At 38.3% G+C, this 14,327-nt stretch overlaps 1 protein-coding gene across 1 annotated transcript in view; it reads left to right on the top strand.

Annotated features, from left to right (window-relative positions):
* Positions 1–14,327, top strand: part of agps (alkylglycerone phosphate synthase) — a 33,918-nt gene that overhangs the window by 6,770 nt on the left and 12,821 nt on the right. Inside the window, exons 2-12 of the mRNA XM_046845104.1 lie at positions 2–91; positions 2,002–2,092; positions 2,166–2,286; positions 2,474–2,548; positions 4,981–5,052; positions 5,190–5,269; positions 6,405–6,485; positions 6,876–7,001; positions 7,189–7,297; positions 10,655–10,782; positions 11,837–11,888. Coding sequence (XP_046701060.1) covers positions 2–91; positions 2,002–2,092; positions 2,166–2,286; positions 2,474–2,548; positions 4,981–5,052; positions 5,190–5,269; positions 6,405–6,485; positions 6,876–7,001; positions 7,189–7,297; positions 10,655–10,782; positions 11,837–11,888 — 1,025 coding nt within the window. The remainder of the gene's footprint in view (position 1; positions 92–2,001; positions 2,093–2,165; positions 2,287–2,473; positions 2,549–4,980; positions 5,053–5,189; positions 5,270–6,404; positions 6,486–6,875; positions 7,002–7,188; positions 7,298–10,654; positions 10,783–11,836; positions 11,889–14,327) is intronic.

Raw genomic sequence — 14,327 nt, forward strand, 5'->3', positions numbered from 1 at the left:
GGCAAGAAATAATGAAGTGGAATGGCTGGGGTTACAGTGATTCCCGGTTTCTCTTTAACAAGAAAGGACAGGCGGAGTTTACTGGCAGAAGGTATGTTAACCAATCAGTAAAGGTCACATAAAGCTTGCACATTCTGAATTAAAAAAAGGCTAACCAACTCCTGTATAATGACTAAAGATTTATTTATTTATTTTTTAATGAATCATAGCCTGTAGTTTTAAACTGGCCTGCCCAAGTCAAACCAAGCAGCATCTCTTCACTGTTTCACAAAGAAAAGCACAATATTTTTTGATAATTTTATATTTATTGTTTAAAATTGTTTTTTGTTTTGTTGTTTTTTTATTGTTAGTAGTGATTTTTTTTATGTATTTTGTAACAAATACATTCTTTATCTTTAAGAATACCAAATTCTTTATTTTCAACTCTTATTTGCACATGATTACTTCATACAGAATCCTAAATCCTATGGCCTACACAGGCATTTCTACTTAGAATGTAAATAATGATGTCTGGAAATTGCACTGTATAGAAAAACTAAACGCCATTGAACTTTATAGGTCTCTAAAAGATTTTTGAGGAATTATGAGGTCTCTAAAGATTTCCATCCCTAGTACATGTAATAAGACTGTTGGTAGTACATGTACTAAGATGGAGTAGTGGTTAAAACTAATTTAAAATTACACTGTGGAAAACATAACAGTATCTGTACATTTTATTAAATGTAGCACCAACCACGAAAACACTTGCTATAATGTGCAGCTCTGGGTTTGTACTCCGGGCAGAGTGGTGTGATACCGCCATCTAGTGTCTAAGTGCTTTGCTCGGTGGTTTTTTGGAGACAGAATGGAGCGCATGAGGGAAAGAGGTGTAATTTTGGTTATGGATGCTCTATTCTGTGGAGTCACAGTATTTATTCTTTTTATATAGCACAGAATGTAGTTGTACTAATTAGATTTCTTTTAGCTATAAATCATATTTTAATGCCAGTTAGTGACTGGCAATGTTTAAACAATGAGATTTTTTTTTTTTTTCCTAATCTTTTTTTTTTTTTTTTTTTATGGATTTGGGCCACTTGTATTGTAGCTGTGGTCTGCCATTTATTTTAAATGCTCCCAACTCACAACTGTAAAATGACTTCCTTTTATTTGTTTCATGAGTAAAACACACACCTGTGTATGTATTTATGCAAAAAAAACTTAAAAGGCAGGGATCATTGGTGCTTCTTGCAATTTAAACATCTGCCAAAAGAAGTATTATAAAGCCTGGCAAGTAACATTTCTATTAAATGTAAATCTGGGTTTCTACATTGTTTTCGTGCTGGTGTTAACACATAAGCAACAGTTTACACCATGCAACAGTTGTTGTTTTTTTGTTTTATTTTGCTGGTTAAGTGATGAAACCTCTTTAAAGTACAGTCCCACAGAAACTGAAGTAATAAGTACAGGTTTTGGATAACTATGCTGCAGGGTGACTGAGTGGAAGAGATTCTCACACAAGCAGTGGGATCGATGACTGGTCTCAATTCCACTTAGTGTTCTGCTACTTTAATCTGCCCACAGAAACAAAGCTGCACACACACACACACACACACGCACACACACAGACACAGCCTGGTTTTATTTCTCTTGATACTGACTTAAGGGAGATGGAAGAAGGGATTTCAATAAGCCTTGTCCCCTTTCTCTCTTTCTTTGTCCATCCTGCCCTCTCTGACAGCAGCCTTTTCATTAGGCTGTGTGTGAGTTTATGCTCCGGGACAAAAGCTCTGGTCAGTGGTTAGAAGTGACGCAGTCTCAGTCAGAAGCCATATCAAATCATGTACCTGATTGCCTGATGTAATTTTTGTATTATTTATTCATCATCCTACCAGTATACTTCCTTTAGTGTCGGAAATGTTCATATTTTGTTATATAAACATTTTTTATAACCTTGTATATGCTCTGTTGTTAGTTGTGATTTTGCAAAACCGTGAACTGAAAGACATGCCCTACTCATTGCAGGTATCGGCTGAGTGGTCTGATTCTTCCCAGTCTGAAGGACTGGTTTGAGGGTACATTTGGTGCCAACCTACAACATAAAACCCCAGCTACAGTAAGTCTGTACCTCCCTGACATGGTAAGAAATGTGCATGTGTGGGCACACATAACTTTTTCCCCTGTACCAGGCCAGTTTGAGCGTAAGCGCGGTCCCGCCCCCGAACCTGAACGAACTGCTTGTGGAGGAGCTGAAGGCTGCCGGCGTGGCCCTGTCATCTAACCCAGAGGACAGAGTGTTCCGCTCTCATGGTAATGAATGAACATGTCTTGCACGGTTGTTTTGCACAGCACCCCTGAAACAGAAATGTTTTAGTAAAAGTTGAGGGAAAGAGATGTTTGTTTCTATTTTAGTGTGCCCTGGGTTGAATTGCGTTTAACTGGCAGTGGTTCTTTTTTGTTCTGCAGTGATATAACAGGGCTTTACTTCTCCACACAGGTCACTGCCTACATGAGATCTTTGCCCTGAGGGAGGGAAGAATTGGAAGAATACCAGACATGGTGGTTTGGCCAAGTGAGTACTTTGAAAATTGTGTGTGTTTTAATACACTTGTAAATGTACACTCATTGCTGAGATCTTTGATCTTTTTGCTTTGAACATTTTGCTAAACATTGAAAGGGACTAATTTTTATCCTGAGCTCAGTTACTGTGTGTGCACGGTTCTCCCAGTATCCATGTAGGTTCCCTACTGGTTCTCTGGTTTTCTCTCACCTTCAGAATCATGCTGGCAGATAGACTGGCTCCGGTACAGAAAAAAGCGTGAATCTGTGTGTGAATGTGTGTATAGCTGCTCCCATACAGGATGTGTTTCAGCCATACAACCAGTACCTTTTTAATTTGCTACAGATCCACTAGGACCCTGACCAGGATAAAATGGGTGCTGAAAATGAATGAATAAATAAGTATATCCAAAACCAAAACAACTATCCTTTTTAAAAATGCAGACCCATCTGTTCCTAGCAAACATGCCCTCATTGACCCAGTATGACTTCAGTAGATTAAAGATAGTAGATTTACAATGTCATAAACAAGGGCCTTGCATGTGCTCTGCAACATCTGGAAATAATATATACTCTAAAGGTAAATATCCAGAAATTAAGACATTTATTTTTCTTAATGTTTGAAAATATTATGAACAATTTAGTTGGTAGCTAGAAATTAGCTTTCCTCAAACTTCCCAAGACTTAATGACTCTTACCTCCGATTATCCGCTCAAATTTCCTTCTGTTTAATTAGAACAATATAATTTGAATTTTGCTATAACTTAAAATGAGGACTATCTTTCACAGACATTTTTCCAGGACACGATCTATAGCACTATTATCATGAGATAATAATTCCCATAATGAAGAAAGCACAGTAATGCACACTGCTGACGAATGACAGATTTGTGCCAACTCAGCAATTTTAATATAGCCTATAATGTCCATGATTTTGGAGGTCATCACATCTTTTCTTAATGTGTGCTTCTGCTCAGTAACTGTCGAAAATTACTGAGTGGATGCCAAAACTGAAAACCCTACCAAAAGGTGCTAGAACAGCTTCTTTTTAGGTTTTCAATATAGTTTTTTTTTTTTGGAATAAGTTTTATGCTGCCTAGAATAGTTTGCTCCTGTGGTATGAGCTCAGCTTATTCACAATTGATTAATTCCTTCAAACTTCACAAGTGTTTGTTTTTATTTCTCTCTTTACAGGCCATAAGGTGTTCTGAGCAATTATGCTCGGCATGTATTGCGTATAAGGCATTTGTATAGTAATTTCTGTACAGTTTTATGGCTGCTCTGCTCAAATACTATTCTCTTTTTATTGCATTGCGGCGTTGTATACTTTTAATCACAAGAGCAGCACTAAATATACCAAGAAAGAAAATATGTGTTTGTTGCATGTCTTTGCGCCCTGTGTATGGAGTGCCTGTATTCAATGAGAAAGCTGCAGGCATGTCGTAAAGGGTTAATCTCCAGCTAGCTGCATCAGCAGGTAGGCTGCTTGTTAATATTCATGAGTGCGTGCTGTAATGAGACGTGTAAGAAGGAAGTTTGACATCGAATAAAATCCTGGCGGTTTGAATTACAGCTCTCAGATTGGTGGATCTATTTCACCATGGAAATGAGCTCTGAGCACTAGATCAGACTTGATTAGTTGAGTCCCACATGACCAAGAAACAACTCAGCCCTCATCTCTCTATGCTTATGCCGGAAAAGATGTGCCTCTAAGCACTTGAAGTAAAGCAGAAGGGTGAGCAATGCAGCTGCTGATCTTCAATCTTTAAAAAAAAAAAAAAAAAAAAAAAAGTAATGCACTTCTTTTTCATTTTCTCCTCAAATCCCAGAATACACAAGACAAAAAAAAAGATGCACTATATAGCTACGTATATCCCCTGCAGTTTTCAGTTTTTCATTTGAGGTAGACTTGTATCTCATTAGAGCTAAAGAGCAAGTCCTTCATTAGGCAGAGTTCTGTAATCTGTAAGCATGCAGAAAAGCCGAGTTGACTCTTCTGCGTTTGTGTTTAATAATTGGCCATACCTTTTTGAGAGTTTTTGATGTCCAGCACTCTTAAAGTTCACTCCTTTCCCCTTTATATGGATGGGGTACATGTTATAAAAAAAACTTGTCATTGCAGGCTAGTGGATGAGCAGCAGTAATGCAGGAGGGGAAAAAGAGGTGTGCTCATGCTGTTGAGGCTGTGTGGGATGTTCCCTTCTTTCACGTATATTCAAGGTTGGCAGGGAGAGGCACTCTTATTGGCTGCAGATGGAAATCATTGGTCCTGCCCACAGAGAAGGAGGAGTGACCGAACTCCTCCTTTTTCTTTGTCCTCCCATTTTGGCTCTAACTTCTCACAAAATCATTAAAAAAATGTCTTATTGTGTCCTATTCATCGATAAAGTCTGGACATGGCAGTGCTTTTGTAATGGGTTATCATGTGCATTGTCTCTCGTACAGGCTGTCACGATGATGTAGTGAAGATTGTGGAGCTGGCCTCCAAGCACAATGTGTGTTTGATACCATATGGAGGTGAGCACTTAACCTAGAACACAAACGTAAACATCTTTTTTTACCTTGAACTGCTGAGATTTACCTTTTTTTATTAATTGTATTAGCCAAATATGGGTAAATAAACCACATTTTTTTTCTATTTATCTCTTCGTTAGGTGGGACGAGTGTGTCCAGCGCTCTAGAGTGCCCTCCAGAGGAAACACGATCCATTGTCTCTATAGACACTTCTCAGATGGTGGGCACAAACAAACATAGTGACTACTCATATACAATTAATGGCAAATGAGTTTGGTTTATAAAGCTCATATAAAGCCGTGCATGTTGACTGTGAGAACTGTGCGCTAACACTGATTTATGTGGCACTTTGGGGCCTGCACTCAGCTCTCTCTTGCTCCATCGCCACCCCCAACACCCCTCCTCTCTTTCTCTCTCTCTCGCTCTCGGCGCTGCCGACCTATGTCAGAGGTCATGAGTTCGGGAGGGTGGGACATGAAAGGCAGCGGATGCCAGGAGTGGCTGGTTTATGATCCCAGTCAGATGATTGATGGCTGAGAGTGGAGCTCATGCTGAGAGTATTCCATATCGTGAGCAACATTTGACCCTGGCAGGGAATTGTGGGATTGGACCATAAAACAGAGTTAACTTTTTAACCCTGTGACGGGTGCCATCGTAGCGTGATTAGAATGTCAAGAGACCTCTGTTTTATAAAACAACAATGGCTCCTGTTCATTTTATTTTTAAAACAGCTAATATTGAGATCAGCAAGTTCCAGAAGCAACACAATCCTAAATAGATCTCATTTTTGATAGAGAGTGCAGACATGTTGGGAAAATACCGCATGCAATGTATCTTCATTCCATTCTGTCCAGGTTTGGCTTGTAGTGCAGGACACATGGTCGGTCTGTCCTTCAGATCTTGCCACGGGACTGGCGTGCTTTGTTTTTCCTTATCAAAAAGCAAGCTCTTTACCTCCCTTAAAGGGTTATATCTTGGTTTAAGCTTTTGTCCTGTGTGTTGTGCATCACACATACACACAATGTCTTCTAAAGTGCACTAAGCCCAAACAACTGGACTGAATTTAAGGTCTGTAATTCAGACAGATGGACAACTTTATGGAGTAGTGCAGACAGACACTGATATACACTGTCAACACAAGCACATTTTAATCAAAATCTTACTCTGCCTCTTTTTTGACCCTCTCCCTCTCTATCCTCCTTTGTCTCCCTCTTTCCCTCACTCTTTCTCCCTTTCACTCTGTTTTTTCTCCCTTTCACATGACTGTACTATAAGTCTGCTTTTAATTTCTTGGCAACACAGTCGAACAATTTTATGACTTTAGCTTCCCCCAACCCCCGCTCTTTTTCCCCCAGAACCGAATATTGTGGATTGATGAGAAAAACCTAACAGCCCATGTAGAGGCTGGCATCATTGGCCAGGACCTGGAAAGGCAGGTTAGTGGCTAGTGTGAATGTGTTCTCCCTGAGCATCTGAGTGTGCAGCTATCACTCTGAATTTACTTTCAACATGTGGATTGAGATGCAGAGAATGGCACAGAGTTTGTGGGGTTTTTTTTATTATTCAAACTATTGCCCACACACACTGAGCAGATGGCACCATCAAACTAATGCAGAAAAATGGCCTGTAGTATAATATAGGAGTGTGTGATGCATGTTAACAAGCCAATCACACACTCGTGTGTGGGTGTTTTTGCAGCATTTTGAGTACACAGATGGTATGCTGTTAAGGAATGGGTTTCTGGGGGTTTGGTAATAAAAGTGGGGTTGTGTGTATTCATGTCACCTGCCTATACGTGTGTGTGCGGATTTTTTTTTCCCTTTCAGCTGAATGAGAGTGGCTATTGCACTGGACATGAGCCGGACTCTATGGAATTCAGTACTCTCGGAGGCTGGGTGGCTACACGTGCATCAGGCATGAAGAAAAACATCTATGGCAACATTGAAGACCTGGTATGCAGTCTTGATCTTCTACCCTCAAAATTGACATAAATCATACACATCGCATAAACACACACTACCTTTAGACAATAAATTTAGCATCTTGTGCTTCACATTCTCGAGTGACTCGAGTTAACACACGCTTTCTATGGTTTGTTTTAATATTTTATTGAGGCTAAAATTAACTGTTAATTGTTAGGTGGTACATATAAAGATGGCGACCCCTAGAGGTGTGATTGAGAAGAGCTGCCAGGGTCCACGAATGTCTACAGGACCAGACATCCACCATTTCATCCTCGGCTCTGAAGGTAGCTACGCTGTGTACGCGTGTGTGTGCGTGATTGAGTCAGTAGGCATGAATTTTTATTAATTTTATTTTTATTTTATCCAAATTGTACAAGAATGAAACGATTACATTTTAGTTACAAAGATTAAGGGAGTGTTTTTTTTAATACTTCACTTGAATACGACCTGTGTATGCATGTGTTTATGTTAAACCTTCGTATACACTTGTGATGGATCTACGAGTCATCATCATCCTGGGAAAATTCAGTTCACGCATACGGTGAGCAGGAACACTGCTTCACTACACTATAATTAGAAGCGAAAAAGTTTGTCAAAATACTGTGTTCGTATCAGGCGTGAAGAAGTGCTGATCAAACGTTTCAGAAAAGCATCAAGCCACATCAAATGCTTTTCTTTTTTTTCTTTTTTTTTTTAGTAATCAGGTCTCAAATCAGGGACAAAACACCTAAAAGTTGAAAATTATTTTGCAAAAGCACACACTATCTCCAAAGCTAATGTAGACATCTCACTGTAGTTGATGTTAATAAATTAATAATATTAATTTTTAGCAATAACGAAATACTAGTCATTTTTTTGTGTATTAGCATAGTGCAAAAGTTTGATATTCCGTGCAAAAAGCTTACTGTTCTACAAAACCGACATACTAGATTGTCTAGATCAAAGTGATTTCATTTGAGGCAGAGGCAGCAGACAAACTCCTTCATTCCTAAGGGTCTGTGTCCTTTTACATGTCCACTAATAACACAACCATACGGCAGTGCTTATTAACAAATAGAGGGATTGTTGGCATTACAACTGTGACCATCTGCTAGTGTGTCGTGTATACACACACACAAACACACACACACACAGGCACACAGCAAAAGAGCACATTTCCCCAGCAGTCTGCAGGGAAATGGAATGATGAGTTGGCGTGTGTGTGTGTTTGTGCTCATTATAAATCCTGTAAGACTATAAATGAGAGCTGTACATCTGTAAATCTGACCTTTTCCCCAAGTAAACTTCCGCATTCCGCTAATCCTGGATTTCAGCAGTTAGGTATACAGATTATTTATGAACTTTAGTGGATGTTGGATGCTGTACACAATTAAACAATAAATCATGATTAAACTTCTAATGCCTAGCATTCAAAAACTTCCATTGCATGTTTAACAACATTTTCCAAACACATACATTTGGACAGTGTTTTGGAAGGTCAGAATGTGAGCGTGTTTGTGTGCAGCTCTGGCAGTGTGGGTGGTCTGGTGGCCTCTGCGTATTGTAACGCTCCGTCCTACCTGACATTGGCAGTCACCTTCTGCTTAAAATCCACAAGCAGCCCAAACTCTGTGTTCTGCATAACAACACAGCTCTTTTCCTGTTCCGCTGTTATTATATTACTTTAGCTACCATGATTTAGTCTTGTCAGTTTCCAGGCAGCAAAACATGAGTCTGGGCAGCATTTTGTAGCTTTAAATCGCATAGAGGGCTAGCTGATTGAATTTTTTTCCCCACCCCTGATTTACTTTTGGGGCCGTTCAATTCAGACTTTAAGACTCAGATGGTCCTAATTAAATTCTTCTTAGATGGGGTAGAATTTATTTAAAGAGCAATAGTAGTTTCATTTACCTTTACTTGTACTTGAAAGACGTGCAGAAAACAATTTTAAAAACATGCATTATACTATAACATTCGCTGAGAAAACTCTTTTACAAAAGTGTTTTTTTGGTTTTTCCGCTCAGACACCATACTCAACTGGTCACTGCAGATCCAAATGCGTGTTTAAATGTAAAAAATTGCATATGAGACAGAGAATCTTAGACCACTTGTAGTGTTGGACCACTAGAGGGCAGCATGCTATGTTTAAATGTCCATATTAAACATGCAAAATTGTTTAGAAAATGGTCAATTTAAAGATGTTTTTCATTAGAACCTTACTGCTACCTTCATACGTAATCATATTTATTGCATGTTTGATTCTCTACCTGTGCATGGAAATAAAACAAAATCACAACAGAAGTGTTAAAATTGTTTTCTAGAAAAAGACTCAATATGCCGTAACAGAATTTGGGGAAAATATCTGCAGAAACAAGCATCTACAGCTGGCGTACTTTAGCTGTTACTTGCTTTACCCAAATTAATAATTTTTTTTTTTTTTGGCTTTTTTTTGTTAATTGTGTAAACGTTTATACTCCTATTAAGAAGACATCTGGGTTTTTAAATTGTTTTTAAAATGACAGGGGCATTAAGATGCTAACAAATGAGTCTGTTTCCCTTTCCTCTCACAGAAGCGACACAGTAATGACAGAATTATAGTGGGGTTTTATGATGGCGCTTATGAGTATTTACTGTCAACTGGTTAAGATGAAAGTGCTGTAAATGTCCACCCAGTGACTGAGTGTTTATAGAGGAGGCTATTACGGTCATGTGTACTGTATGCATGTGATAGTAAACAGCCTTATTGGCATCTTTACTGTGTGCTTGAGCCCATTTGTTGGTTTTTAGGATATGCTTGCTTCCACAGTTCAGCTTTTAGCATTAAAACACACACACACACACACACACACACAGAGCCTTGAGCACATTTTAAATGCAGTACTTCTACAAGTTAATTGATCATTTTAAAATCCACAATTGTCCATTTATTCTAATCCCATATACTTATTTATTTTTGTTTTATTGCTTTATGTTAGAGTTGGCATTTAATCATTTCTTTTCTAACGCAGTTTGAAGTGTAGATGTTTCTACATGTTTCTGGTTCTCTTACATTCAGAAGTTCATTTATAACACCTTTCCTGGTATTCATCACTGCTACTTTTTGCAGTCATGCCTCCTATGGGCAGAGCACTGGTCTTCCTTGACTAAATGAACTGGCAACATGAGCCTCAAAGCAGCAGTAGTAGTTGAGTTCTCGGGGGTCATGGAGCATGCTGGGATCTGGGCTTTAAGATGAACAGTGTCTCCGGTGTTGGCTGGACATTTCCTTTGATACAGACCTGTTTTATTTCAACCAAGCCTGAGCTGGTAAATCTCACACAGCTCCCCCCTGTGTTGGATGAAACCAGAGGACCGAAGTGCAAATGAACACACAAACCTCCTGTTGATAGACAGAGGGCTGGGCTTGGGTGTGTTTGAGAGGGTGGGTGGGTGTTTTTGTCTGAAAGAGGGAGAGGAAGAGAGAGAGAGAAAGAGAGAGAGAGACGTGAGTGCAAGCTCTACCAGTGTTAGACTGTGTCTGAGCAAAAAAGAATAGTTATATAGATATATAGTGGAAACGTGTATATTGTGCACAAGTCTCATGTTTTCTGTGGTGCTGTAGAAATACAACACATGTTTGGGTTGATCTTGCAGTTACACTTGTTTTGTGTGATGTCATTTAGGCACACTGGGTGTGGTCACCGAGGTTACGATGAAGATCCGTCCAATCCCTGAGTATCAGAAATACGGCTCTATCGTCTTCCCAAACTTCCAGCAGGGCGTGGCCTGTCTGCGAGAGGTTGCTAAACAGGTAACATCTAATAGAAATAAGTCTAATTCAAACTTCTGCTGTTATGTTATCATATACTATGACTCAATAAAAATGTATATAAAACCTGAGATGTTGGGTCCAATTTACAAGATATCTTTTACTTGGTTGTGGAAAATGTAAGAAGTAGTAGACAATGTACATTTTCTGTTTTATATATAAAACTTTCTTTAATAGATATATGTCTCTTTTTCATGTTCTCAATTACAAATAAAGTTATTATTTAATATAACTTCTTCAATCTGACACCGACAAAGCCCGAAAAATCAAGTAATGGATAGCTGGATTTTCGTCATCTTTCTGTAAAATACATTTTTGTTCAAATGGGCAAATGCTAGCACATGGTGGTTGACTGTACAGAAGAATGAAGGCCAGCTTGAAAGCCTTTGACACATTCGTAACATATAGCCTCTGATTGAAAGGAGAGGATGACAATCCAAATATCATTATATTCTGGTTTATCCAAACTACTGAGGAATTCACCCAAATTGCTAATAAATATAAGACTGAATTAAGAAAGTTTTCTTTATTCTGTGAGCTGTTGGAGCAGTAGTAGGAGGTTTGCTTTGGCCCTGAGAGTTTGCCAGTGATGGTACTGTAATTGATGACTATGTTCTAGCTCTGTGCAGCTCTGCTCATTATGAGAGCATAAATTAACTCTGAGCACAGAAGACAATGAAGATATTGATCACACTGTTTAAGATGTGCGAGTTACTGATCCTTTTCCAAACTTTTCCCCCAGGACTCACTATCCTGGAAGGCTAAGGCCGGCTTTTAGCATGCCATTCGGCCAATGCACAGTCTTGTTTTTTCTTCATTGATTTAAACATTTAAAAAGGCAGATTTAATGACAAAAGAATTGTAAGCCTCCTTCTGCAAATTTCCTGGAGATCCACTTTGAGTGGGTTTTATTAATTGCAAACTAAGTTGAAGTGGTTTACATCTCTTAAGTGTTTGAATGACTTTATAGTACAGTGTTTAAAACTAGTTGGTGAAAAATGGCCTCAAATACTAAGTTTGCGTTTCTGTGTTTTAGAGATGTGCTCCAGCTTCTATTCGACTAATGGACAACGAGCAGTTCCAGTTTGGTATGTTGCTTTTTGCCAGTCAGTAAAGATGAATGAAATGTTGTAAATAAGTTTTAAGAACGGTTTAAATTCGGGGTGGGACATAATCATACATGAAGTTCGATGTTAGACAATCTGCAATGTTTTGATTAAAAGTAACTGGGGGAATTGATTCAGTTTTGAGAGGAAACAACTGTGCGAAATTGTGACACCTTTTTAGACGTTACATAAAAAAGAATTCAGTATCCTAAAAATATGATACTCTAAAATAAATCTAAATCCTAATGTCTGCTGCTTCCAATCAATTTTAATCAGTATTTGAATTGTTTGAGGGGGATAATCTAAAGATATCTCAGTAAGTTTATTATGGCCTGTTATATCCTTATATTTACTAACCATATTTTTAGAGTTCAAGTTCAAACCTTGAAAATAAATAATAGCATGTGTTTATATTCAATTTCCCACTTTATAATCACTTTATAAGCTTACTTTTATAGTAACAAAATGATTTTCTGTGACTGTGTTTTGTGACAGACCCCATTACATTCGTGAACTTTGATTTATAAATCTTTATTATGGAAATAGCTGTAACACTGAAGTGCTGAGTTAAAAAATCAGAGGAAATATCAGGAGTGAAAGTCATTGGAAATCACTGCTGCGTCCAGCAGCCCTTCTGCATTAGCCTTTTCATTCGATGCTTGACGAAGCGGTTATTGATGGTTTGGATGTTGCAGCGGAGCCCATTATTAATGAGGCTTTAGTTTCGGCTTGGCATCCTGACTAAAATCAAAGGAAATGAAATAAAAACAAATCAGTTTTCACAGCAGGGAGGCATAATCTTCTTTTGGCTTGAACATCTATTGCAACATACTGTATCTGCAGTTTTGTTTGTTGTTGTGTCATTAGTCAAGAAACAAGGCGAAATACAAGCGCATATGCAAGTGTGCAAATGTGTGTAGATCTGTTGCCATGGTTCCAGTGGTAATTGGAAGGCTGACAGAGAAATATTATCCCTACAGGCTATCCGATGATCAGTCACAGAAAATACAGCATGATTATATTTACAAAGACACAGTATGCTAAATGCCAATAGTCTATGAGAACTATTTTGTGAATGTTGTCCAGAGAAGATATAATAAAATAATAAACACTGCTCTCCTGTTATTTAAGCCTTTAAATCCGGGTTCATTTTAACGATTCGAATGCTCGGTATATTTTGCTGGATCGGTGTTAGAGCCCTCATTTCACCTCAGCTCCGTCTATGAAAACAAACTGGTGTTGTATGTGCAAGATGCTTTGTTTAATTGCCTGTAGCTGATGCATTCTGTGTTTTCTCGTGCATCAAGCAGTTTAATTTCGCATGATATAATTCATCTACAGAGGCCGCCTCAATTCGCTGTCTTGTCTAAAGTTAAATCGATCATTATCTTGCCAGCTGAACAGCCGAACAAGCCGCCACACGATCCAGGAACAAAGAAAAATGGCCCCGGCAACAATTAAGCTTCCCGCATATCGACGTCTTAGAGTATAGTCTGTGGATATATGAAGGAATCTAAAGGGTTAGGAGATATCACAAGAAAAGTTCCTCAGTCTCTAGGGACCTCATTAACTCTCCTGCAGTCTCACATTTTCACCAGCAGTGCATTTCTCCGTCTCCTCCGAAGAGAGAGAGACTAGCAGCGCAGAGAAAGATTCAAACCCTCATTAATAAAAGCTTCTCGTTTCCTAATTATGAGACCATATAGAAATGGAGGCTGACAGACTTTATTACTGAAATTACACACAAACCTCCTTCCGTTTCTTTCCTTCATTTTCTCGTTTTTTGCTCTTTCAGTAATAAAGTTTAATTATATACACATTATAAAACCAACTGTTTTTTTGTAGACTTTCTTTAAAATTTGTCACATTGTTAAATTAAAGTTAAATCTTTTACGTTTAGTAGGCTACACCCTTCACCATTATCTTATGTGGGGAAATTTGTTTGATAATTTTTTATTATTATTATTATTATTGTAGGTTTTTTTTTTTTTTGCCTTTTTCTTTCTTTTTTTTTTTTTTCGGGAGTTTTGCGTTTTATAATTGCACGCAGACTTTTGGCGAGCACTTTAGAGATTAGAGATCCAATTAAACCCTTTGCTAGTGTATTTGAATGTAATCTTTCTTACTCTTAAACCTATTATTATTATTTTTTTGTATTTTGACAAAATCCAATTAGAACACTTGCAATTGTTCTTTCATGTCCTGGCTGGTGAGTAATTGAGTAAGTTACATTTCAAAGAGAGAGAGACTAAAAAGGGTCAAAGGAGATCAAGTGTTTGAGAGCTGCCTCTCTGCTCCTCGTGTGTAAGGATGGATGGATGGATGGATGGAATGATGAAAGAAATGGAGGGAAAGTGGAATGTACATAAGTGAAATGACAAGTGAACTCTCTGTAGACTGTTCCCTGACATTTTTTCCTCT

Source organism: Silurus meridionalis, chromosome 3 (assembly GCF_014805685.1).
Source record: "Silurus meridionalis isolate SWU-2019-XX chromosome 3, ASM1480568v1, whole genome shotgun sequence".
Lineage (NCBI taxonomy): Eukaryota > Metazoa > Chordata > Actinopteri > Siluriformes > Siluridae > Silurus > Silurus meridionalis.